General features: G+C 46.0%; 1 protein-coding gene across 3 annotated transcripts in view; it reads left to right on the top strand.

Moving 5' to 3' along the window:
• ADGRB1 (adhesion G protein-coupled receptor B1) overlaps positions 1-27,890 on the top strand; it is a 394,399-nt gene that overhangs the window by 271,405 nt on the left and 95,104 nt on the right. For all 3 annotated transcript variants that reach the window (XM_053395177.1, XM_053395176.1, XM_053395178.1), the window contains exon 18: positions 9,256-9,406. In XM_053395177.1, coding sequence (XP_053251152.1) covers positions 9,256-9,406 — 151 coding nt within the window. The remainder of the gene's footprint in view (positions 1-9,255; positions 9,407-27,890) is intronic.

Below are 27,890 nucleotides of genomic sequence, written 5' to 3'. Positions count from 1 at the left end.
GCAGCGTAGGAATCTTTCACCCAATGTGGGGCTTGAACCCATAACTCTGAGATTAAGAGTCTCATGCTCTACTGAGTGAGTCGTCAGGTTAGGTGCAGCGTCCTGTTCTCACTGTGGCCAACCAGATAGATGCCTGTCGGAAACCTACAAGCAGAACTTGAGCCCAGGAGCACCCCGCTCCAACGCAGTTCTATGATGACATCATAGTGCTACGTCTGACATCACAATGCCGTTACAGAGGCTGTGATGAGAAAGCCATGTGGGCTGAGGTGCTGTGGCCCCCATGACCATCCCGCCTGCAGCTTCTGTGTTTCATCCAAACTTGCCTCTTCCGAATGGATTCAGAGGGAAATCCTTTCCCTCCTGTCCTTTGACATTCCCGCCCACCTCACCTCCTCAGTCAGTTCCTGTCTCCCTTATTATTTTGATTTGCTGCCATATCTGCATTGCACAGGTAACGGGGAGGTGGTCCTTGGGGTACCTTTCGAGTCTACGTTTTTTGGTTCTGTAACAGGTACCTTGTGCTTTCAATTACCGCTGTGTTCCCTCCTAGCCTGGCCTCTCTACAACATTACAAAGGTGATGAGGCCTCATGTCAAGGCTTGAAGGATTGGCTTCAACTACTTCCCTCCCTCCCGGTGAGCTCTTGAACCATGGACTGAGCTGGGTCTCTCACACCTCATTATCCACGTCCCTCCTTAGGCCTCCACATCACCCTGCAGGTAGATGTTCTGTGCTGAATATGATTAGGACTCACCTGCTCTCCACAGCTAGCTGATGTGATCAGATCCCTCCAGGGAGGTCATCTATCAATGTATTAGACATCCTACCCACTATAATAATTTCTCTCTCTCTCTCTCTCTCTCTCTCTCTCTCTCTCTCTCTCTCTCTTACACTCACGTACATACAATAGATTCCCAAAGCCCATAACTGAATATGCACTGCACACTTAAAGCACTATGATATGCACTGGCCGTGGCTTGCCTCAAAGGATTCTGGGAGCTGTAGTATGTTAAGGGTGCTGAAAGTTGTCAGGAGGTTCCAATTTCTCCCACAGAGCTGCAATTCCCAAAGCACTTTGACTTGCCAATCCCTTTCCCCAGGGAACTGTGAGAAGTGTAACTCTGTGAAGGGATCAGGGGTCTTGTTATGTACTGAGTTGAATAGAATCCAAAGGGCAGCAGTCTGATTGGTCCAAGAACAATAGGATCCAGAATGCAGCAGTCTGACTGGTCCTAGAACAATAGGATCCAGAATGCAGCAGTCTGATTGGCCCTAGAACAATAGGATCCAGAATGCAGCAGTCTGATTGGTCCTAGAACAATAGGATTCAGAATACAGCAGTCTGATTGGCCCTAGAACAATAGGATTCAGAATACAGCAGTCTGATTGGACCGCAGAAGCCACCCAATCCAACTCCAGGTGGAAGTGAATCAAAAACCTGATTGGCCTACAGGAGAATCCCATAATTAGCTAATCACGTGGGGCCCATTATGTAAATAATGTATATAAAGCAGACATTTCGGGGGAACTTCCATTCCTCACTACTATAAGCTGAATAAAGAGCATGAAATTCACACTCGATTCTTTTTTTAAAAAAAGAATATTTATTAGATTTTCCAATTTTTTAAACAAACAAACAAAAACAGAACAAACAAAAACATTAAAAAAGACATAAAGTTCATAAATTTCTCAGACCTCCTCATACTTCTCCTCCTTGTATCCCAATTAAAGTTATTAGTTCAGCAAATCCTTCATTTAAAGCATTACAGCTTATAACATTACCTTATTTTTCAAACCCTTTTTCCCCCCATCTATGTTCCTTTATATCATTACAGCTAGAAACCCCTCAATTTCAATCCAACACCATTTAACTTTCCTTAGTTTTACAGTATTTCTGTAAATAGTCCTTAAATTTTTTCCAGTCTTCTTCAGCCGACTCTTCTCCCTGGTCATGGATTCTGCTCGTCAATTCCGCCAGTCCCATACAGTCAATCAGCTTCATCTGCCATTCTTCCAGAGTGGGTAGATCTTGCGTCTTCCAATACTTTGCGATGAGTATTCTTGCTGCTGTTGTAGCATACATAAAAAAAGTTCTGTCCTTCTTTGGCACCACTTGGCCAGCCATGCCCAAGAGAAAGGCCTCTGGTTTCTTCAAGAAGGTATATTTAAATACCTTTTTCAATTCGTTATATATCATTTCCCAGAAAGCCTTAATCCTGGGACACGTCCACCAAAGGTGAAAGAATGTACCTTCATTTTCCTTACATTTCCAACATTTGTTGTTGGGCAAATGATAGATTTTTGCAAGCTTGACTGGGGTCATGTACCACCTGTATATCATTTTCATAATATTCTCTCTTAAGGCATTACATGCCGTGAATTTAATCCCGGTGGTCCACAACTGTTCCCAGTCAGCAAACATAATATTATGTCCAACGTCTTGTGCCCATTTAATCATTACAGATTTAACCGTCTCATCCTGAGTATTCCATTTCAGCAGCAAGTTATACATTTTTGACAAAGTCTTAGTTTTGGATTCTAGCAATTCTGTTTCCAATTTAGATTTTTCCACCTGGAAACCAACTTTCTTGTCCAAATTGTAAACCTCCATTATCTGGTAATAATGAAGCCAATCTCGCACTTTATCTTTCAGTTTCTCAAAACTTAGTACATTTCAGGTCTCCTAAGAGCTTTTGGCACCCTCAACAAACTACATTTCCCAGGATTCTTTGGGGGAAGCTAGGACTGCTTAAAGCAGTAGGCTACTGCTTTAAATGTATTGTGTGGATCCAGATCTCTATTAAACCTTAAGCTTTCTGGGGGGAAAGGACCTGATCTTCTCCCTTCTGAAGTTAGATTCAATGCACCTTATATTGCATAAGATCAACACAACTGCACAAACATATATTTCACTGTCTGTTTATAGGGGCCTGTCCTTCTTTTTAGAAGCTTTGTCTTCTAAATCTCTGCCCTTCAGCTGGAAGGGCCCACGGTGGGTGAGGGATTGTTTGCTAAACAGCTCTGTGAGGGGAACAGGGACAGGGTAGTCTTTGCCTAGGGTGGTTCTCATAATCTTTGCACAGGCTGGTGTTCGTGAAATGGTTTTCTGGGAAATGCTCTGGTTTCCGAGAAGCTTATCGGGGAATCGGAAATAAGAAGTTCAAGAACAGAGGGCAAACTTCTCTCCATTAGACATCTCTACCAATGTGCAGAACTGTGGAGTGTGCTTGGGGGGGGTCTCTTCTGAAGCCAAATTAGAGCAGACTGCAGGGGTTCCACGATCGTGGGGTTCATCTCAAAGGCAAAATGCCCCTGGGTGTGATCATAAGGAAATGAAATAGCCCAGATGCTGGGTCAGGGCAAAGGTCAATCTAATTGAGCATCCTGGTCAATCAGATTTCCCCATGGAAAACTCATAAAAAGGATGTGAGCACATCATCACTCTTCCTGCCTATCTCTAGCAATGGAGGCAGAGCATAGCCATAGTCTCATGTAGTCAGTGATAGCCCCATCCTCCATGATGAATGTGTCTGTTCCTCTTATGAAGGCATCTGCGGTGGTGGCCATCCTTTTGGATTAAGGCCGGGTTCTGAGGCTGCTTAGGCAAATAGCAGCAAGGGATAGAAAATTCAGAACAGAAACATGGAAAGTCGGTGTCATGGGCCTCATTCAAATTGTTGGGGAGGGGGAGCAGTTTTTCACAAAACCCACCAAGGATGAACTTGTGGGTCTCCTGTCAGCCCATTTGATGAGGACCTAAGTCACATGGGGAACCTGTGAGACTCAAGAGATTAACTGAGCATCCAAAATTTGCCCCACGATCCTCTGCAATGTGCAAAGCTCACCGGTCGATCATAGAATCTTAGAGCTGGAAGGGACCCAAGGGGTCATCTAGTCCAACCCTCTGCAATGCAGGAATCTCAGCTAAAGCATCCATGACAGATGACCATCCAACCGCTATTTAAAAACCTCTAAGGAAGGAGAGTCCACCACCCCTCATAGGAGTCTGTTCTACTGCTGACAGCTCTTACTGTCAGAAAGTTTTGTGTGGCGAGTTCCCGTCCCCCCCCCCACCGGTGCAAATAAAGACACATGACACAATTATTAAGGTTAATGGGCTAAATAAGGCCACAACTTTATTGGTTACAGGTGATGAGTGGTATTTGCTTAGACATTGGTCCTAACCGACTATATCTGACTTATCTGATCTAGAGCCCGTCCACTAGAAGTCATAGAATCATAGAATCATAGAATCATAGAGTTGGAAGAGACCACAAGGGCCATCAAGTCCAACCCCCTGCCATGTAGGAAACACCATCAGAGCACTCCTGACATATGGTTGTCAAGCCTCTGCTTAAAGACCTCCAAAGAAGGAGACTCCACCACACTCCTTGGCAGCAAATTCCACTGTTGAACAGCTCTTACTGTCAGGAAGTTCTTCCTAATGTTTAGGTGGAATCTTCTTTCTTGTAGTTTGGATCCATTGCTCCGTGTCCGCTTCTCTGGAGCAGCAGAAAACAACCTTTCTCCCTCCTCTATGTGACATCCTTTTATATATTTGAACATGGCTATCATATCACCCCTTAGCCTCCTCTTCTCCAGGCTAAACATGCCCAGCTCCCTTAGCCGTTCCTCATAAGGCATAGTTTCCAGGCCTTTGACCATTTTGGTTGCCCTCCTCTGGACACGTTCCAGTTTGTCAGGGTCCTTCTTGAACTGTGGTGCCCAGAACTGGACACAGTACTCCAGGTGAGGTCTGACCAGAGCAGAATACAGTGGCACTATTACCTCCCTTGATCTAGATGCTATACTCCTATTGATGCAGCCCAGAATTGCATTGGCTTTTTTAGCTGCCGCGTCACACTGTTGGCTCATGTCAAGTTTGTGGTCAACCAAGACTCCTAGATCCTTTTCGCATGTACTGCTCTCAAGCCAGGTGTCACCCATCTTGTATTTGTGCCTCTCATTTTTTTTGCCCAAGTGCAATACTTTACATTTCTCCCTGTTAAAATTCATCTTGTTTGTTTTGGCCCAGTTCTCTAATCTGTCAAGGTCGTTTTGAAGTGTGATCCTGTCCTCTGGGGTGTTAGCCACCCCTCCCAGTTTGGTGTCATCTGCAAATTTGATCAGGATGCCCTTGAGTCCATCATCCAAGTCGTTGATAAAGATGTTGAATAAGACCGGGCCCAAGACAGAACCCTGTGGCACCCCACTAATCACTCTTCTGGCGGTTAGGCATTGGTATTGCTCTGTAGATGGAAGAGTCCGGGAAAGGTTAACCACCAGTAGGAGTCCTGCTGATGCACATCTACTAGGAACTCCCCCGGGGCCACCGCTAGGGGGTGTGCCTTAGGTCCTCACCTCTTTAGGCTTCGGACAGGACCACACACCCCAGAATCCTTTATCGGACTACCCTTCAATATGTGGGGCAGGTGATGGCGCTTCCTCCCCTCTTCCATCTACAGAGCAATGCCAATGCCTAACCGCCAATACAAAGAAAGTTGTGACGATTTGCTACGAGTGGCTGGTGCCAATTTGCCAAGTGGAAAAATACCAGGCCCCTCAATGGCGACCAACCAAGGTCCATAGCAAGGTCAAGGAATGAAAACCTTATAGGGCAGGAGGGTGGGGAAAGCAGGAACAGCTGGTAGGTGGCAAAAGAGGGAGATTCCCGCCGCTCCTGCCTTAAATAGGGCAGGCCACGCCCCCAGAGCTGGCCGATTGGTTGGCAAAGGGGTGATGCGGCCGGGGATCCCCCCAGTCACTGGGGCGTTGGGCGTGATGCCCGCAACCCCGCCTCCTCTGCAGGGCAGAAGTGGCTTTTCTGAATGTTTAGTCAGAATCTCCTTTCTTGTAACTTTGCACCTGCTTTGCATCCAGAAGGTGCCAGGTTCAATCCCCACCTTCTCCAGATGATGCCCCCTGCCTGAAATCCCGGAGAGCCTCTGCCAATCAGTGTGGGCAGTAATGAGCTAATTGGACCAATGTTCTGACAGTTTCCTATGCATGATAGCATGGCAGGTGCTTAGGGGTGCCTTAGTGCTCAGCAGACCACGTGGAATTAGGAAAAGGTCCCCTGTAGCGCAAACAGCCTGTGGAAATTTTCCAGCATATTTGCAGGGAGAGAAATTGGGAGAAAGCTCCCCCCTCCCCCCGCCAGAGGGAGGATAACCCTCCATGAATTTCACGATGGTGGAGCTCATTGTTAAAGTGGCAGGAGCACAGCTTAAGAACTTAAGAGCATAAGAAGAGGCTGCTGGATCAGGCCAACGGCCCATCTAGTCCCCCGTTCTCACATTGGCCAACCAGTTGCCCCAATGGGAAACCCACAATCAGGATTTGAACACAAGAGATGTCTTCCCTCCTGTGGTTTTCAACAACCAGTATTTGGAAAAACTGCTGCCTCCAACTGTACAGACAGAGCATTGCCATCGTGGCAAGGAGCCATCAATAGCCCTCTCCTCCATAAATCTGCCTAATCCTCTTCTAAAGCCATCTAAGTTAGTGACCATTACTGTCCCCCATGAGAGCAAGTTCCATAGTTTCCATAGCTTATTTCCTTTTTTCCCTAAACATGTTTTGAATGGCACTCTGGCCACCATTCTTCATCCTCCACAAAGTCTAGCAACGTGAGAAGAAAGTTAGGTCCATCACAAAATAAATGGAGGGAGGAAAAAGAAAAGGTCGGGAGAATGAAAGTCTTCTGATAGATTTCAGCTCAGCCCTGGTTCCCTGAAAGTAGGAAGTGTGAAAGCTGGCGCTATACATCATGGAAATGCAGTTCTGTGACAGCAGGGGTGGAAAAGCAAAACTCTGGGGGAAATGAAGGAGGTTTTCTGCATCTGCATCCATATGAGAGCTATGCAGCCCGGAACATGCCATGTGGGGAAGACTCTGTAGGACTTTGGAAGTCTCCCATTGGAGCTTGGAGAGTTCGGGAAGCATCAGCATCAGCAGCTGAAGAAGAAGAGTTTGGATTTGATATCCCGTCTTTCACTCCCTTTAAGGAGTCTCAAAGCAGCTAACATTCTCCTTTCCCTTCCTCCCCCACAACAAACACTCTGTGAGGTGAGTGGGGCTGAGAGACTTCAGAGAAGTGTGACTAGCCCAAGGTCACCCAGCAGCTGCATGTGGAGGAGTGGGGAAGTGAACCCGGTTCACCAGATTACGAGACTACCGCTCTTAACCACTACACCACACTGGCTCTCATCAAGAGAAACTTTGGCACTATGTCTTGGAAGGAACATTCTGCATGGCAAGCTATGCATGATGGTGATGAAGTTAAGAGTCCCATATAAGGAAGTTATTCTTTGGTGTACGTTTCTTGAGATTCATGATGTGCTATGATAATAATAATAATAATAATAATAATAATAATAATAATAATAATAAATTATTTATGCCCCGCCCATCTAGCTGGGCTTCCCCTGCCACTCTGGGCGGCTTCTAACAAAATATTAAAATACAGTAATGCAGCAAACATTAAAAGCTTCCCTAAACAGGGCTGCCTTCAGATGTCTTCTAAAAGTCTGGCAGTTGTTTTTCTCTTTGACATCTGGAGGGAGGGTGTTCCACAGGGCGGGTGCCACCACCGAGAAGGCCCTCTGCCTGGTTCCCTGTAACTTGGCTTCTCGCAGTGAGGGAACCGCCAGAAGGCCCTCGGCGCTGGACCTCAGTGTCTGGGTAGAACGATGGGGGTGGAGAACCCCCCTTCCCTTCCTCACCAAGAAATTAACCCCTTAGGGAAAGGTTAGGGATATTTAAGGGTGAAGGCCATGTCACACAGTCCAATTATTAGATGTGCTCTTGAACCACATTCTCACCCTGCATTTAAGGCACTGTGAAGAGTCCTGGCATCCCTCAAAGAATTCTGGGAGCTGCCGTTTGTTTAAGGTGGCAAGAGCTGTGAAGAGATGCCCTGTCCCCCTTACAGAACTACAATTCACAGAGTTCCCTGTGAAGTGGGACTGACCGTTAAACCGCTCTGGGAATTGTAGCTCTTGGAGGGGAATAGGGATCTCCTAAAAATTACCAGCGTCCTTTAAGAATCTACAGCTCACAGGAGTCTTTTGTTGGGGACATGCCGTGACAGTTCAAAGCTTCAAATGCCTGGTGTGAATGTGGGCCTGGTGGATTTGAAATGCGCACCCACAAATGTAATGTGCGAATAAGTCCAACAGGTATTTTCAAGACAAGCACATCTCCTGCTTAGGAGAAAAACAGGGTTGGCTGCAAATTCCAAAGCTGAGCAGCAAAATGAGCAGCAAAGTCCATTTCCCCACTGCGCACCTTGCAATTTTTTCTCTCCCTGCAGCATCTTTTCAATGTAGAATAGCTGTGGGTGTGTGGACAGCTGTGGCTGAGGGTGTGTGAGCATGGAAAGGCCGCATGTGTGCCGGCACGTGCCGGCTTGGGGTAGTGGGAGAGAGAGCAGCCGTCTGCTTGGTGCTGAGTTTCAGGTTGTTTTGACACCAAGAGTCTTTGTGAAAGTGCATCATAGTGTTGTGGTTGCTGGTGGTGCAGAATGTGAGAGGTGTCCTGGTCAGCTGGAAGGCAGGTGTACGGACACCAGTGAAGGTCTTCAGCTGGATTGAGTTTGGTAAGGAAGCAAGCCATCCCTTTTGGGGGAAATAAAGTGAAAATTGAGCATGCCAGGGGGTGATGCTATGGGCGCATGAAAGGGCTGTCCATGCGTATCACCAATGAGCATGTGGGGAGATTGTGACCCATCTCCTCTGCTGTGATATCCACTCTGTGTGAGCGATGGGGCAGTCATCGCAAAGAAGAGGAAGTCCTGAGCCATTGAGGCGAGTTCAGCCACAGAGGGCCATATAGGGAGAGCATTATGGATCAGAGGCTATTTGGGAGTGGGTGGGTGCATCTTTCAAAGGAGGGGGGGATCACGAGTCATGCCTCAGCAGGGGGGAAGTTTGGCACATGGGGTTGCGCTGATGAAGCCACGAGTGATGTCCCAGGTGTGTGGGAAGGCACTGGGTATGTGTCACTGGAGGGGTGTCATATGGGGAGGAGGGCCACGTGGGGGTTGGCTGCTGCTGCTGTCCTGGTTTTTTTTTTTTATCTCTCTCTCTCTCTCCCTCTGGAAATTTGTTAGTGATGCCTGTTTTTCTTTTTCTCCCTCCTGTCTCTCCCCCTCTCTCCCTCTGTGTGTGTGCCTGTCTTCCTCTCCCTCCCTCTCTGCCTCTCTCTTGCTCTCTCCCTCTGCACTGGGCTCCCCTCCCCCTCCCTTCACAGACCCTCCTCCTCCTCCTCCTCCTCTTCGTCTCAGCTTGGCGCCTGGTCCTGGCGTGGCTGCCGAACAGTCCCGGTCGATCCTTTCCGAACTAAATGCCTGTGTGACAGAATCTCCACCTTCGCCATCTTAGCCCAGCTGAGTGCCGAAATGGTAAGTGTGCCTCACCGGTTGTGCGGCATCCAAAGGAGTGAAGTCTTGGCATTTGTGTGTGTGTGTGTGTGTGCCGAGAAGGAGGCGGAGAGAGAGAGAGAGAGAGAGAGAGAGAGAGAGAGAGAGAGAGAGAGAGAGAGAGAGAGAGAAGCAAAGGAAATGGTCCAGCGGATGACATTTCAGTGTGACAAGCAGTGCCGTGCAAGGCTGGGTGTGCGCACTCGCGTGTGAGTCTCCGTCTGGGTGTGCATGGCAAGGCTATTGCATGTGTGTTTGCTTGTGCATGTGTGTGTGTGCGCGCACATTGCAATAAGCATCACCATTGTCAGAAAGCGACTGACATGTGTCTTTGAGAATCTGTGACCTAAATAACAACAATAAAATATCTGGTTCAAGATCATTGCAGCATTGAAATGTCACCATTGTCTTTCGCTGCCTGAAAACATCCTTCTTCCTTTTTCCCCTCCATCAGTGCTGGCTGCTGGGTACCCCTAACTGACCCCTTTCCCCACTTATGTCACCTGCAGTTTTCGACCGGTTGCCTGGACTATTAGAGAGAGATGGGAGAGGCTTGATGAGCGAGTGAGTGAATGGGTTCTGGAGCGAGGAGATCTGTGACTTTGGATGCTTCTGAATCTCAGGCCTTTCACTACGGATTCATATAGTATTGTTGGTCGATCCTTTTCAGGAATCTTCCTGTCACCTTTTGCTCTTTCCCCGGCTCCTCAAACCCTCCGGGACGCCTCTCGGGGACATTCTTTTGTGATTTCGGAGCGTCACGGCAGCTTTGTCTCCAGTTACTTTGATGCCTTCTTAGCAGCGCCTCAAAATGGGGTCAAAAGGGTGTATTGGCGCTTGTCAAAGGATTTGCCTCGCATGCTCTTGCACAAGTAAAGAGGGAGAAGGTAGATGGTGGCTTCTTTGTTATCAAAACTAGGCTGTCGTGGAGGAGGACCGCCTGGTCAGGGCATGAATTATTGGCGCTTATGAGTTTTGCTAGGACTTTGTAAAACAGGAAAACAAGGAAAGATGCCTTTATTTGATTTGTTTTCTCTCAGGTCCACACCCCTTTTTGCAGTGTTTCAGTTGACTTTCACCCTGTTCCGGGTCCCTAGGTGAACTGCTCCCATCGAGGACCAATCCCACGATGCTCTCGGTGACCATCATCTTGAGCTTCAGGTCTTGCGAGGCCCGTTGGGCCGTTCTCTCCTTCCTCCTCCCTCACTTTGTGAAGAGCGGCTCATCGCGGGAGAGGGAGGGGGAAATCTAAAAGGTAGTGAGGAGAGATGGGGGCGAGGGGAGGAGAGGGGGCACTGGGGAAGGCAGGTTTCCCAAGATGAAGGTTTGGTTTATTATTAGAAACACTAATGTATTTGGTCCACTAGTTGCCATGGAAACATCTGCACTGAAGTGGCTTTAAAGATACAGTGTTGTCTGTGCCTGCCTGAGTCCATGGCAGGCCCAAAGCCTAACCCCTTCCCAAAAGTCCAGGCCTTGCATTGTGGGATTAGGTGCTCTAGGAATTTAAGGAATTTGAGGACAGCAGCATTTCTCGTGGTGTGTCTGTGCAGGAAACAATGGTGACCGAGTCGCTTTTCCCCTCAGTTTTTGCTCTGTAGCCAGGTGAGAAAAATGAAAATGCTTTCCCTCACCTCAACTCAGCCTTTTTCAACCTGTGGGTCCCCAGATGTTGTTAGACTACAACTCCCATCACCCCTTGCTAGCAAGGCCAGAGCTCAGGGATGATGGGAGTTGTAGTTCCAACAACATCTGGGGACCCACAGGTTGAGAACCGCTGCCTTAACTGCTTCTCTCTCTTTTTTCTCTCAGCTTGAATGGGTAGATAGCAATTGTAAGAGCAAGTTGGAGGTTTATACAATTGAACCCAGATTCTCTGTCGTATACGGACAGTTTAAGATGCATGCTATCTATCCCCTTTACTTTCCTTTGTCCCCTTTTCCACTGTGGCTGTGTTTGGACATAAGGCATCAGAGTCTTGCATGTTCCCCTCTCCTCACTGTGAGAATATTGAAAACTTTTGCTTTTTGATTAACCACAAACCCTAGTTGGTCTCAACTGTGGTCTGTTAAAACAATAGAACGTCCAATTTGGGTTTATACAACTGGCTTGCGTCAACAAACCAAAGTTCAGGGTCTGAACGTAGCCCTAAACTGTGGCCAGTCAGTAAAAAAATAACTCATAAATTGGATGTTGCCAAAGGTTTGGAGGACCTTGAAAAGTTTTGTGCTGTTTGGTGAGATTTTATCTTATATACAACAAACTGGGCCACCTAGAACTTCCTCTGCACAGTGCAGTGTGAAATTTGGCTTTCCTGATGCTCTTAAGTACTTAATATTACTCACTATACTGGGCTGCTTTTCAGTACTTCTATTATTCTTGTTGTATTGATTTGAATAAGAGAAAACAAACCATAGTTGAACTAAAGTTCAGGGTCGGGATGTAACACTAAACTGTGGTCAAACCCTATTGGAAGTGAAAGCTTCTTATCTCCTTGTGGCTGTGTTTAAGAAGGAGAAAGTAGGCAGAACACATGAGCTAAGGCTCACTGTAACTTGTTTCCATAGTTTATTCTTATATCTGAATGCAGTCTAGAACTCCTCTTTCAGTACATCTTAGAATAGCATCTATTCCCATTTCAGAAGTTTTAGCTCAGCACAGGACCTCACAAATTCTCCCAGATCCATACCATCTGTTCTCCCATTGGTCATCCGCTTCACTTACCCACTTTACCCAAAACAACTAAGCACATCTCAAAGGTGGACATATAGAGAGTCTCTTGACCAAAGAACAGCATCCCATTAGGAATCACACTGAGAAGTCCCTGGAGAAGGGCATCTTTCTCTAATGCAAGTGCGGGATTGATTCACACATTACGTATTTTATTGCTATTCTCCTAGAACAGTTATTGGAAGTTCAAACTTGCAAATGTTGCATGGGAACAGGAAGTATGCGCAAGTTTTGTTGGCAGTCATGTCCATCACATGTGTTCATACATAGATGCCCTTTCTTGGGAAGAGTGGATTGCCACATATCAGGGGTACTTTAGTTGTGATTCCTGTATTACAGGGGGTTGGACTCGGTGACCCTTGGGGTCTACAATAATCTACAATTATGTGATTCTGTGAGTGTGACCCTGTTGTTCTTGCTTGATCTCTTAGCAGCTTTTGATGCCCTCAACCAGGGCATCCTGACAGGCTGTCTCTGTGGCTTGGAACTGGGGGCCACAGTAGTTCTGTGGTTCTGCTCCTACATTCAGGGTCAGTTCAAGGGAGAGCGTTGGATCGGTGTAGCTAGACACCCTGGCTGTTAATAATAATAATAATAATAATAAAATTTATTATTTATACCCCGCCCATCTGGCTGAGTTTCCCCAGCCACTCTGGGCAGCTTCCAATCGAGTGTTAAAAACAATACAGCATTAAATATTTAAAAACTTCCCTAACAGGGTTGCCTTCAGATGTCTTTTAAAGATAATATAGCTGCTTATTTCCTTCACATCTGAAGGGAGGGCATTCCACAGGGTGGGCGCCACTACTGAGAAGGCCCTCTGTCTGGTTCCTTGTAACCTCATTCTCGCAGTGAAGGAACTGCCAGAAGGCCCTCGACACTGGACCTCAGTGTCTGGGATGAACGATGGGGGTGGAGACACACCTTCAGGTATACAGGACTGAGGCCGTTTAGGGCTTTAAAGTTCAGCACCGACACGTTGAATTGTGCTTGGAAATGTACTGGGATCCAATGCAGATCTCTCAGGACAGGTGTTTTGTGGTCCCGGTGGCCACTCCCAGCCACCAGTCTAGCTGCCGCATTCTGGATTAATTGCAGTTTCCGGGCCACCTTCAAAGGCAGCCCCACGTAGAGCTCATTGCAGTAGTCCAAGTGGGAGATAACCAGAGCATGCATCACTCTGGCGAGACAGTCTGTAGGCAGGTAGGGTCTCAGCCTGCGTACCAGGTGGAACTGATAGACAGCCGCCCTGGACACAGAATTAACCTGCACCCCATGGATAGCTGTGAGTCCAAAATGACTCCCAGGCTGCGCACCAGGTCCTTCAAGGGCACAGTTACCCCATTCAGGACCAGGGAGTCCCCCACACCCACCCACACCCTGTCCCCCAAAAACAGTACATCTGTCTTGTCAGGATTCAACCTCAATCTGTTAGCCACCATCCATCCTCCAACCGCCTCCAGGCACTCACACAGGACCTTCACCGCCTTCACTGGTGTTGAGTTGCGTGATGCCTCATAGTTCCATTCTACCTCCAGCACTGCATATGTAGCCATTGGGTGTGACCATTAGGAGATTGGGATTGTGGTGTCATTCATATGCTTTGGGAACCCCTGCTCCATCTCTTTGTTACACCTGAAACAGATGTGGACATTCGAGTGCCAACGTGGTGCCTGGACACAGCAGTGGGATTTTTGAGGGTCACAAAGTTGAAGCTGAATTTCAACTGGTTGGAGGCTCTGTGGGTGTTTTGTTCCTGGGATTGGGTATTCTGCCTGTTGTGCTCTCCCTTAAGTCACAGGTATATATAGTCTAGGCGTGTTCCTTGTACCAGCCGTGGAGGCAGCGATGGCCACAAACTTGGATGGCTTTCAAAGAGGATTGGACAAATTCATGGAGTTGGAGAGGGCTCTCAGTGGCTACTAGCCATAATGGCTAGTTTCTGCTTCCATGATCAAAGTCAGCAATGCTTCTCAGTAGCAGTTGCTCGAAGCCATGGGAAAAGAGAGTGCTATGGTGTTTGAATCCTGCTTGCGGGTTTCTCATAGACATCTGATTGATCCCTGTGCTGGTAAGCTCAAAACTTGGCTACTGTAAATGGACTCTCTGCGGGACTGCCCTTACAGTTGGTCTCAAAGCTGCAGCTTGTGCAAAAAGGAAGCATTTAAGTTCCTAAACGGGGTAGCCTCCCTTGAAGTCTAACACCTTCGCTGAAAGAGCAGCACCAGCTTTCCATTAGCTTCCAGACCAAGTTCAAGGTTTTGTTGTTTAAAAGCCCTAAATAGCTTGGGACCTGGTTATATGAAGAAATGCCTTCAACCAGTTATTAAGGTTGCAAACTAAGGCCCTATTGATCGTGTTGCAGGCTGTGGAAGTCCAGCCCAGGGGCAAGACCCTTCTCTGTTGTGGAATCCAGTTTATGGAACCATCTTGCCCTGGGAATAAGGCAGGCACCTACCTTGTTGAGTTTTCAGCGAGTCCTGAAAATACATTACACACCAACCCTGAATGTTGGGTATTCCCGATACTGCGCCTTTTTATGGATTGGTTTTAATTTGCACTTATTGCCATCTGTTTTAAATTTGTTTCTTGGTTTGCCTTTTATGGCTGTCAACTACCACAGGGTTGATATGGGAGACGGTGTAGAAATATTTTAATAATGCATACGTTCATTGGGGAGGTATCATTGCTTGTGGATCTCAATTGCTTATGGCATTTTGAGGAGACTGGCAGATACAGTAGGTTCCATGTCAAAACGCGAGTGATTTCTGGTTATTTTGGACAAGTGTGTGTGCGCCTTCCTTGATGAGTTTGGCTATCAAACCAATTTTTTAAAAAGGGGGGAGGGGTTATTTTTATTTTTATTTTATTTGGGGAGTCAAATAATGGTCAAATCTTTTTGTCGGCCAGTTTCGCAGCAACAGAACAGCAATAAAGACACTTTAATATTCACAAAGTGAGCTCCATTATTAAAAACGATGGAAGTTAATTTGCTGTTAGGAACGAGGGAACTAATTTAATGGAACTAATAACTCTGTGCAAGCATGAGAGCAAGGCAGTCAGTATTCTAGTCCTCATTCATTTGCTCTTTGGGCTTGATAGTAAGCATATTGTATCCAGTTGCATTTTCGTTTTTAAGGGGTGTCCCATTTCCCACAAAACAATGCACTATATAGAGAAAATTCATTGTTTCAGCTGTTTCCTCCTCTGGCTAGCCATCTCCTGCCAACCCATTGCCCCATTGCCCCACAATCTCCAACCACTATCCTTGAAATGCAACTTGACTCAAGCCATGACTTTACTGTACATTCAGAGCCCTCCTTGTACCTTATCTGGAGTTGTTTGTCAGTGTTGGGCTCCCTCTTAACTGGTTCTTAAGAGTTTTGTGGTCAGGCCACAAAACTGGCTTCACAAAATACTGGCTTCACCGGTAATGGGTTTTACAGAATTTCTTCCAAAGATAAAACCTATGCTGGATCAGTTCATCACGAGTCAGGAGCAAAGCCTGCCCCATTCTGTTTCCGTGTGGATTTTTAAAGAAAAATCCCCATATCCTTTACAATTTCGTGTATATACTTTACATAAACTGCTTACAGAGTTTTGTCAGTCCAGTACTATGGAAATGGAAAATAAATATATATGCTCGGAAGTTTTTGAGGTGAAAAAACCCACATGTGAGGTTGTCCAAAGCAGTGCTTTTTTTTCTTTTTTAAAAAATGTTTAAAGGTACTACTCTCATTTTGACTCAAGAAAATCACGATTTCATAGTTCAAATTGGGGAAAATAAATACAGTAAATGAACAAAAGTATAAAGATTCACAAAATGTTTAGGGGTATGCGTACCCCTGCATCCCCCCAGAAAAAAGCACTGGGCCAAAGTATTCCCAGCTAACCAAGAATGGCAAACTACTGCATGGAGCTCCCATTACCACAGATGTTGAAATCAATATAGGAAGTCCTCCCTGGTAGCTATTCACAGAATCATTTGTTGTTGTTGTTGTTGTTGTTGTTGTTGTTTAGTTGTATCTGACTCTTCGTGACCCCATGGACCAGAGCACGCCCAGGACTCCTGTCTTCCACCGCCTCCCGCAGTTTGGTCAAACTTATATGGTCAAACTCATAACTTCGTAGCTTCGATAACACTGTCGAACCATCTCATCCTCTGTCGTCCACTTCTCCTTGTGCCCTCCATCTTTCCCAACATCAGGGTCTTTTCTAGGGAATCTTCTCTTCTCATGAGGTGGCCAAAGTATTGGAGCCTCAGCTTCAGGATCTGTCCTTCCAGTGAGCACTCAGGGCTGATTTCCTTCAGAATAGATAGGTTTGATCTTCTTGCAGTCCATGGGACTCTCAAGAGTCTCCTCCAGCACCATAGTTCAAAAGCATCCATTCTTCAGCGATCAGCCTTCTTTATGGTCCAGCTCTCACTTACATACATCACTACTGGGAAAACCATAGCTTTAACTATACGGACCGTTGTTGGCAAGGTGATGTCTCTGCTTTTTAAGATGCTGTCTAGGTTTGTCATTGCTTTCCTCCCAAGAAGCAGGTGTCTTTTAATTTCGTGACTGCTGTCACCATCTGCAGTGATCATGGAGCCCAAGAAAGTAAAATCTCTCACTGCCTCCATTTCTTCCCCTTCTATTTGCATAGAATTGTAGGACATCTAGTCCAGTCCCCTGCAAAGCAGAAATCTTTTGCCCAGCTTGGTACTTGGACCCATAACCCTGAGATTAAAAGCCTCCTGCTCTACCAGCTGAGCTATTCCTCCTCATTATTGTTATGTTTGTACCCTGCTCTTCAGCCAAAAAAGTTCTCTGAGTAGCTTACATACAATCAATAAAAACAAGACAGTCCCTGCCTGTGGGCTTACGATCTGCAAAACCACAACACCCAAGGGAAAAGGGATGGGGTAAATAAATAAAATTTTCAGGCACCAATTCTTAAACAGTTGTTCTTATGATGACCAGCTTGCACCGTTCATGGGTAGGGGTTGCCAGAACAAGCTGGTCTTTCAGCAGAGCTGATGGAATGAGCTCTGCTTTCCATCTCTCCCAATGGTGGAATGGGTCTTGGTCATCTTAGATATTTTACGTAGTTTTTTTTTTTAAAAAAGTGGTTTTTTATTAGTTTTCCAATATATCCCCAATAATAGCCACATTACAGGGACACGGGTGGTTCTGTGGGTTAAACCACAGAACCTAGGGCTTGCCGATCAGAAGGTCGACGGTTCAAATCCCCCGACAGGGTGAGCTCCCGTTGCTCAGTCCCTGCTCCTGCCAACCTAGCAGTTCAAAAGCATGTCAAAGTGCAAGTAGATAAATAGGTACTGCTCTGGCGGGAAGGTAAACGGTGTTTCCGTGTGCTGCTCTGGTTCGCCAGAAGCGGCTTAGTCATGCTGGCCACATGACCCGGAAGCTGTATGCCGGCTCCCTTGGCCAATAAAGCGAGATGAGCGCCGCAACCCCAGAGTCGTCCGCGACTGGACCTAATGGTCAGGGGTACCTTTACCTTTACCTATAGCAATAACAATTATTTTATGTACATTTTGCATATTTTATGTTCTGTTTCTTTGTGTGCATTGCCACACAAACTATACAAAATGTATGTAAATATGTACATTTCCCTGTAAGAGTGGTTCCACCTCATCAAGACCCATCGCTCCGAGCAGGGACTTGCTATATTGATTTCAACACTCATGGCACTGTCGGGAGCCCTCTGCTCTTAGGATGCTGAAACTGCCCTCCTCTTTCTTTGGTTATCTATAGTTTATCAAGGTTTTTACAGTACTGCAATAAAACAGCGCAGTTCCTTCGTCCCATCTGGCTCCCTTGTTTCCATCTGCTTTCAAACCCTTTTTAGTTACAGCACTTTCATTTTATTTATTTAATAATCACCTACCACACACATCCCAAGGTGATGAGTGCAAAATGCAATAAGAGACAGCTAAAAAAAAAGGGCATTTTAAAACAATACAGAAAATAGCAGCAGATTTTTTAAAAAACCAGAATGCCAAGTAGACACCCACGATAGAGACCTAGTCATCCAGAGAAGAAGGCTTGTTGGAACAAAAAATGTCTCCAGCTGTTCCCAGGAAGTGGGCGCATGTATTATCTCGAATGCTGTTCCACAGAACAGGGCAGCCAGACTAAAAGTCCTGCTCCATGTTGCCATGGAAAGGGCTTCGAAGACCTTTGCAACTTGTAGGAGAAGATGACCCATAGACGGAGGTGATGTACTGAGTATATAATGAATAAGATGGTCTCTCGAGTACATTTCTGATGTTCAGTTGTTCGTTGTGTTATGCAGAGCTTAGGTTCACCTGCTCAGATAAAGATTAGGGGAATTGCTGTGTCGGGGTCCCATTTTAACAACTGTTAAGTTAGAGAAGTTTACATTTCTGCATTGTGCCACCCGCTTCTTCTAGCTGTGGGTATGGCTCGGTTCTAGAGTTCTGGAAATGTGCTCCAAAATCCCTTGGAAGTTTGACTTATCGTGTAGTTTGTGGAGCAGAATTATGGAGCAGGAGGTCTTGTATCTAATTTCCCACACTTGGTGTGACCGAGGCTTTCCAGTGCTAGAATGACTCATTTTGAAATGAGACCGGTAGCTTTCAGACCACCTTGTATGAAAATCCATAAGAGACAGGGAATCTGGCAATCCTCAGAACCTGGGGTGAGCCTATACCCTGGTTCCCATATTGGAGTGGGCAGGTTGAATCAGGTGTGTCTGCTTCAGAATCATGGCATGCTGGATTCATCCTCCATCCCTAATCCTATGTAAGGTGGTTGGATCTGTATTTGGTCAAGGTTGCCATCATGGAGCAGAGATCTGAATCCAGTCTTCCCTAATTCAGCCAACACTCTTCTAGTCACCTCCCATTGGTTTAACAGTACTTGAAAGACTTTGCTGGAAATTTGTTTGTCATTCTCAGCAACAACAGCAACAATATTACCTTGGCAGTTGTAATGATGTCAAGCAGATCCATTATACAGTGGTACCTCGGGATGCGAACGGGATCCGTTCCAGAGCCCCATTTGCATCCTGAAGTGAACGTAACCTGTGTCTGCGCATCTGCACATGCACGGGTCATGTTACAGCACTTCTGCGCATGCACATGATGTCATTTTGACGGTCTGCGCATGCACGCATGGCGAAACCCAGAAGTAACGCGTTCCATTACTTCTGGGTCGCCATGGAGCGCAACCCGAATTTTCCTAACCCAAAGCGTATTCATCCCGAGGTATGACTGTACTGGACCAATGTGGGGATTTGTTTATTTCTTGGTGAAGTTGTATGATTGCTATGAAAGCCCTCATTGCTCCAGTTTATTTAACACAGTGTAAGAGCTGCATAGCAATAAATAGCTTTTAGAGTAATAAGAGTATTTTGCACAATGTCATTTATTACATACTGTGTTTTTTTAATCAATCATTTTGGGTTGGAGCTTGGATTCTTCTTGTTATTATTTTTATAAAAATAGAATGCTAGGTCAGTATAAGTGTGGATAATATTCAGAACAGGCCCTGAAAAAGCTCAATATTTTGTTTTAAAATTACATTATTCGGAAAAAAGGACAATGCAATTGTTGTAGATACCACTGTGCAAAACCCTCTAGCAGAATCCAGGGATTTTCCAGATTCATTGCTCAGAATATTTGGCACCCGCAAAAACTCTGCAGCAGCTTTCGCTAAGCTGGTACCCTCCAGGTATCTTGGGCTACAACTCACATCATTCCCAGCCCTAGCACTTGATTGGCAAAGGCTGCTCTACAGAATGTCTCGGATAATTTCCTGCCCAAAATTGGATGGACACCCAGATGCAAGGCACCATCCTTGTCTTTCATCGAGTCACAAATCAGCGAGATGACATTTCCATTCTTCACCACTTGACTGCCTAGCACAACAGTTTCCAGATCTAGCTCCTGATGGAAACTAAATCAAATAGGATGTGGGTTTGGGATAACCGCAGACAACAGAACTACAACGGCGACTTCAAAAACCTAACCTTCCAGAGTCTCTAAATATTGCTGCAACCCAGCATTCATTTTCTAAGTGCAGTTGTGCCGAATAAGCAAAACTCCAAGGGACATCTCCAAGGTTTACTGCCAGTGTCCTCAGCTGATATTTCATCTGCCATCAAAATGATCTTCTTCTGTATCGTCGCTGCGGTCTTCATGAGTCAAAGTTTACTATTTGTTATAAAGCATGGGAAACAGGTGAAAGTTGTGTTGTGATTGCAATAGATCACCTGGCTGGTGATTCAAGCTGGCCAAAGAAGCACTTCAGAAGGGAAGAGGGTGGGAATCATGTATTTGACCTGTTACCACTTATCATGATGTGTGAGCTTATGATATACCGTATTTCTCTCTCCATAAGACACACATGACCATAAGACGCACCTAGTTTTTAGAGGGGGAATGCAAGAAGAAAACAATTCTTTAAAGGGAGCGCTGAGCAGAGCCTGTATGTATCCCAGGCTATGCTCAGTGCTCCCTTTCACAAGCCGCGCGGAGCGTGTGTACGGTGCTTGCAGGCTTTTCCCCAAGGAGGGAGAGGGCAGCCCATCACACTGATGTGTGGCATTTTAGTGTATTTTTCGTCTCTGTGGAAGCCACCCAGAGTGGCTGGGGAAACCCAGCCAGATGGGCAGGGTACAAATAATATATTATTATTATTATTATTATTATTATTATTATTATTATTATTATTATTATTATCCCTCCTCAGGGAAAAGCCCCCAAGAGCCACACACACACTCCGCCTGGCTCTTTAAAGGGAGCGCGGTTTTTGGGGGCATTTCCGGGAGGTGGGGGAAGGGACTGAGGGGCTAAGCCAGAAGCTAGAACAGCAAGAGCTGTGCAGCCATCCCTCTCGCTGTTCTGGCGTAGCCGCGTGAAGCCTCCTCAGGGCAGCGGGATGAAGGCTCCCGGTGCCCTGAAGAGGCTTCGCACGGCTAAGCCAGAAGCTAGAACAGCCAGAGGGAGCGCTGCACAGCGATCCCTCTCACTGTTCTGGCTTCTGGGATAGCTGCACAGCCTGCATTCACTCCATAAGATGCACACACATTTCCCCTTACTTTTTAGGAGAGAAAAAGTGTGTCTTATAGAGCAAAAAATACGGTAAGCCAGGGACAGGGGGCCTGTGGTCCTCCAGATGTTGTTGAACTATATCTCCCATCATCCCTGGCCATTGGCCATGCTGGTTGGGGTTGATGAGAGTTGGAGCCCCACAGAATCTAGGCTCCCCACTCTTTGTGTAAGTAGTTAGGTTTTTAAGATCATTCTTAGTCAATTCTTGGGGGAAAATTCAGGCTGCCTCTGAGCTTATCCTCATGAGAGATGGAGGGGGAGAGGCCTGTAAGGATTGGGTGAAATGGCCTCTCCAGAAGAGGAAACATCCTGAATTGCTTCAGAGCATGCTCACACCTGTCCATTGCTGCTAGAGAGACTGGAAAATGTATTGTTAAATCTACTTAACAGATTGAGCTGGGGGACATTGGGAATGCCATTTCCTAGGCTCTGCAACAGTAATAGATACTTTGAGCATTAGTGTCTGTCTGCATTTTAATGAGAAACTACCTAATTGGCCCCACACCTGATGTCATACGGCGCGATTACACCTTATGTGCATTTCGCTTGTGCAGTTACAACCTTGCAAGGTTGAAGGCTGCCTGGCTGAAGCTGCACAGATTAAATGCACACAAAGTTTCCCTGGTGTGAAAAGAGCTTTTAAGATCTCTGCCTAGCTTACTAGGCATAACCCATCTCTGGGATGGTAGGCAAGCTCATGCCATGATAAATTTGTTAGACTTTTCAGTGCCACAAGACTATTTTCAAACAATGAAATTTCAGACAGAAAAGTTTCTGGTTGGGCTTTCTTTGGAAAACCTATTGATCTTTATTTATTGGGGGGGGCAAGTTCATAATTCACCAAAAAATAGAAGTTTTGGAGCTATTTTCAAGGGAAATCGCCAAAAATGACACTGTCGACATGGATTGCCATACAGCCAGCTATCCCATAAAGGTAAAGGTAAAGGGACCCCTGACCATTAGGTCCAGTCGCGGACGTCTATGGGGTTGTGGCGTTCATCTCACTTTATTGGCCGAGGGAGCCGGCGTACAGCTTCCGGGTCATGTGGGCAGCATGACTAAGCCGCTTCTGGCGAACCAGAGCAGCGCACGGAAATGCCATTTACCTTCCCACTGGAGCAGTACCTATTTATCTACTTGCACTTTGACGTGCTTTCGAACTGCTAGGTTGGCAGGAGCAGGGACCGAGCAACAGGAGCTCACCCCGTTGTGGGGATTCGAACCGCCGACCTTCTGATCGGCAAGTCCTAGGCTTTGTGGTTTAACCCACAGCGCCACCCGTGTCCCTTCGCTATCCCATACATTTTTGCAGCAAAAGTAGTCAAAGATGCTGGACATATCCAGAATAATGCAGTCAGAAACAGTGTCTGGGTGGAAATAGCTATCCCATACATTTTTGCAATTTGCACCCAGACACTGTTTCCGACTGCACTATTCTGGATATGTCCAGCATCTTTGACTACTTTTGCTGCAGCACAGTGATTCCTCTGGTAAACAGGAAGCTGTCTTATACCAGTTCAGGTCTTTGGTCGACCAACTGGTGGATCTGGAGTAGAGGCATTGGGGAGAAGCCTCTGAAATGGTTCTCTGGCTATCTTTGAACCATGCCTTTTAGATACCTGTGCTCAGCCTCTCTGCACAGATCCCAGAACACTTGGCAACAGAGAAATGTCAGCTTGCAATAGTGGTGATAGCTAAGGGGTACAAAATCAGGATGCTGCTCAACTGCATGCATCTGTGCCTACCTTGCAATTCATGAGTTTCACCTGGATTTTTTTGCTAGGTCAGTGCATTTAAAGCTGCAGCCATAGGGACCTATTTGTTAATTTCAGTTTCTTCAATTGTTTTCATTCCTCCAGTCCTAAATTTAGTTCTTCACATTTCCGCAACATTTTGCGACTTGTTTATTTTTAAATCCTCAGGGAAATTAATAAGCTTTCTAGTGCAAATTTCTCCTAATAAACACATTCTCACACCTTTTTTTGCAAATATATACATTTTCCTTAAAATAATGCATTTTTTATGTTTTTATTTGTGTGTGTTTTGGCATCATCATGCATTTTTAATACACACTTTCCCCTAGCATGCACATTTTCGGAAGACACTTTAGCTGAAGAACTGTGTTGCAAAATCCAGAAAAGTGCTGATTTTGAAGGATAGTGACATTTTTTGTTGGTCCAGGAACTGCAGGTTACGTAGCTTTCCATTAAAATGCCTAATAATAATAATAATAATAATAATAATAATAATAGCAGCTGCACAATCAGGACTGTTCTGCATCATACACTTAAAGCACACCCAACACACATTCAAAGCACATGACCACCTGAAGAATCCTGGGAACTGTAGTTTGTTAAGGGTCCTAGGAAATTGTAGTTCTGTCTGTGGAAACTACGGTTCTCAAGATTCTTTGTGTAAGTCACATGCTTTAAATGTGCACTGAATGTGCTTTGCACATGAAGCCCAGATCTGCTCTCAGTGCTCTTAAATTGCCAGCTCCCTCGTCCCTTTTCTTCCAGGACCGATCAGGTGGCCACACATACTGCCTTCTCCACCTTTTTGCAGAGAGCTCCTGCTTTTGGTTTACTCTATGCTTCCCTCTGCATTGATTAATGCAACCCAGTAGTAATTAGCTGACTAGGCTGTCAGCTTGTCAGACCACATTGATTTCATTCAGGCCTTGTTAACTTTTCCTCCCTCTGGCAATTTCACCCCAGCAGCCACCTTTGCTCGTGACAATTTGGCAGCAAGTCTGCAATCCGAAAGAGGTGGGAAGCGGAGCTTGGTTCCCTCTGAAAGTGGCTTCTGGGTGGAAGAATGGGAAGAGAAGAAGTAGGAAGACTTAGTAGGATGTGGGACCCTAGCAGAAGGACAGGTGGGATGGTGGACCACTTATCTTGGCTGCATCCTTAGCATGGGCACCGTGGAAATGTTCAGGGAGACAGGAAAGGATGTATTGTTTATTAATATCCTTCCTAACTTGCACTAGCAAGTTCCTTTGCTTAGCAGAATTTACATTCCCCTTTTACATGCACAGCAGATAGCTGGTTGCAGGCTTGTGTAAGCCTTTCACCAGGGCATAGCTGTCAACGTTTCCCTTTTCTTGCGAGGAATCCTATTCAGAATAAGGGAATTTCCCTTTAAAAAAGGGGAAAGTTGACAGCTATGCACCAGGGGTCAGCAAACCTTTTCAGTAGGGGGCCAGTCCACCATCCTTCAGGCCTTGTGGATATATTTTGAAGGGGGGAATATGAACAAATTCCTATGCCCCACAAATAACCCAGAAATTCATTTTAAATAAAAGCACACATTCTACACATGTAAAAACACCAGGCAGGCCCCACAAATAACCCAGAGATGCATTTTAAATAAAAGGACACATTCTACTCATGTAAAAACACATGGATTTAGAAGGCAATTGGGCCAGATCCAGCCCCCGGGCCTTAGTTTGCCTACCCATGCCTTTCACTATTTAGTTCCTGGTAAAGGGACGCGGGTGGCGCTGTGGGTAAAACCTCAGTGCCTAGGGCTTGCCGTTCGCATGGTCGGCAGTTCGAATCCCCGCGGCAGGGTGAGCTCCCGTCTTTCGGTCCCAGCTCCTGCCCACCTAGCAGTTCAAAAGCACCCCTAAGTGCAAGTAGATAAATAGATACCACTTTATAGCAGGAAGGTAAACGGTGTTTCCGTGTACTGTGCTGGTGCTGGCTCGCCAGAGCAGCTTCATCACGCTGGCCACGTGACCCAGAAGTGTCTCCGGACAGCACTGGCCCCTGGCCTCTTAAGTGAGATGAGTGCACAACCCTAGAGTCGGACACGACTGGCCCGTACGGGCAGGGGTACCTTTACCTTTACCCTAAATTCCCTTATATCCCTCTAAAAAGAATAAACACGTCACAATCTTGTTTAAAGTGTATAAAATAAGTTTACTTACATCACGCAGAGCACAGTGTGGATCCCTTAAGGCAGACTTAGTTACAAAGTATATACGTGGATCTATATCCCATAGGGGGATAATCCCAGTGTCCTCTGTTGGTTGAAAGTTTACATTCCCCTTTTACATGCACAAGAAAGAGCTGGTTGCAGGCTTGTGTAAGCCTTTCACCAGGGGTCAGCAAACTTTTTCAGCAGGGGACCAGTCCACCGTCTGGCTGAAAGCCAACAGAGCATTTCTAGCTAAAAAACTGCTCCAACGACGGAGGAAGTCAGAGAGAAAGAGAGTGCAGCATGCCTTGTCCTTTTGTTACCTGGACAGGTAAAGTCACACCCTCCTCTAGTCACATGCAAAGGAAGGATGTTCCAGCCAGGAGGAAACAGGAAGTTTTTGACTGGCTGGACCAAACATTCCCCTGCATGTCTTCTCTAGGAAAACAAGGAATGTTGTGCTTGACTTCTCTCAGTGGATTACATCCCACAGACACAGGATGAAACGATGTGGGAGTAGCAATTACAAATATTAGCAAACAGCTGTGGAGGTGGTAGGATTAAAGGATGCTTTGGGTTCATGCCAAAGGGATTTTAGGTGGGGCTAAGTATTCATGGCTAGACTTTATTTTAAATTTTCCCACACCGTCCTTCAATTTAGAATTCCCAAACTACTCTTCTCCAAACCCCTTCACCCACCCATTTGGCCACCGAGAACACAGAATTTGGCCACTTGTGGAAGATGTCAGTGGGAAATGTAAAGGTAAAGATAAAGTCGTCCAGTCGCGGATGACTCTGGGGTTGTGGCGCTCATCTCGCTTTACTGGCCAAGGGAGCCGGCGTACAGCTTCCAGGTCATGAGGCCAGCATGACTAAGCCGCTTCCGGCGAACCAGAACAGCGCACAGAAATGATGATTACCTTCCCACCGGAGTGGTACCTATTTATCTACTTGCACTTTGACGTGCTTTCGAACTGTTAGGTTGGCAGGAGCTGGGACCGAGCAACGGGAGCTCACCCCGTCGTGGGGATTCAAACCGCCGACCTTTTGATCGGCAAGTCCTAGGCTCTGTGGTTTAGACCACAGCACCACCTGCGTCCCTATCAGTGGGAAATGTAGCCACTTCTAACTTCCCGATTTCAGAGTCCAGCCCCTGCTAAATTCTTTTCCTTTGTAGTTCAAACCTCCTTCCAGGGACGCTCCTCTTCCTGAAGCTGCCCATTTTCCAACCTGGCTTGGTTGTGGCACAAAATCATAATCATAAAGGGCAAGCGTACGGTCTGTTGTTTGAATAACATTCCGCGCTTTATTGACAGCTGGCGCCCAACAAGGATGACATTTCTCTCAGGATCAACACAAGCTGGGATCTCTTTCTCTTCCTGGCATGATCTTTCTCCCACACTCCTTCTCTCCCCCCCCCCCCTCACACACCAGATGATGCCACAGCCAACTCAGCCAACAGTCAATGTTCTCCAGGAATGGCTATGAAGTGCCCTGGATAAATTATCAGGCTAAGCAACAAAAAACAGAGCAACCATGAATGGGGATGGGTGAATCGATCTATTTCCAGTTTAACACCTGTGTGTTCTTCCATAAGTCCATTCTCTTTTGTTTCTGCATTAACCTGAGATTAAAAACACATTACACATCTCTGTGTCTATTTTTAAGTGTATTTTCTCTCAAAATTCACATTGCTTGGTTTGTTGTAATTATATCTCAGCTTTTCTTCCAAGGAGCTGGAGGTGGTGCGCATGGTTCTTCTCCGTCCTCATTTAAGCCTCACAACAACCTTGTGAGGTAGGTTAGGTTGAGAGGGAGTGACTGGCCCAAGGCCACCCAGGGAGCTTCATGGCCGAGTGCGGATCCGAACCCTGGTCTCCCATGTCCGGTTCCAACCCTCTGGTCACTACACCACCCTGGCTATTTAGAAATAAATATTTTGAAATATTTCAAAATACTTTCCTATTCTCTGAATATGGGTTTATGTGAAGTTAACATACCTTCCCGCTGGAGCGGTACCTATTTATCTACTTTATCTATTTATCTACTATTTATCTATTTATCTACTTGCACTTTGAAGTTATTTTCTTGCAAAATAATAATAATAATAATAATAATAATAATAATAATAATAATTTATTTGTACCCCGCCCATCTGGCTGGGTTTCCCCAGCCACTCTGGGCGGCTTCCAACAAAGATTAAAAATACATTAAAGTATCACACATTAAAAACTTCCCTGAACAGGGCTGCCTTCAGATGTCTTCTAAATGTCAGGTAAATGTTTATCTCTTTGACATCTGGTGGGAGGGAGTTCCACAGGGTGGACGCCACCACCGAGAAGGCCTTCTGCCTGGTTCCCTGTAACCTCACTTCTCGCAATGAGGGAACCGCCAGAAGGCCCTCGGCGCTGGACCTCAACGTCCGGGCAGAATGATGGGGGTGGAGAAGCTCCTTCAGGTATACTGGGCCGAGGCCGTTTAGGTTTTCTAAGAACTCTGTTGAAGGATTTGGGATTTGGGAAGTGTGAAAGGTGGTGGAGATCTAAACCCCAATCTGCACATCAGCCGAATAAAGTGCCAAGAGCAGATCCCTCAATTCTGGCAAGAGCAAGGAAAGTCAGGAAAGATATAAAAAGGCAGAGGAGCATTCCCTACAGTCCGTTATTATTGAATCAATTTATAGACAGCCTAACATAAAGATAGCTCTAATCGGCTTACAAAATA

Source organism: Podarcis raffonei, chromosome 7 (genome assembly GCF_027172205.1).
Source record: "Podarcis raffonei isolate rPodRaf1 chromosome 7, rPodRaf1.pri, whole genome shotgun sequence".
NCBI lineage: Eukaryota > Metazoa > Chordata > Lepidosauria > Squamata > Lacertidae > Podarcis > Podarcis raffonei.
The sequence above is the reverse complement of the archived record's forward strand: the minus strand, read 5'-3'. Positions and strand labels throughout refer to the sequence as shown.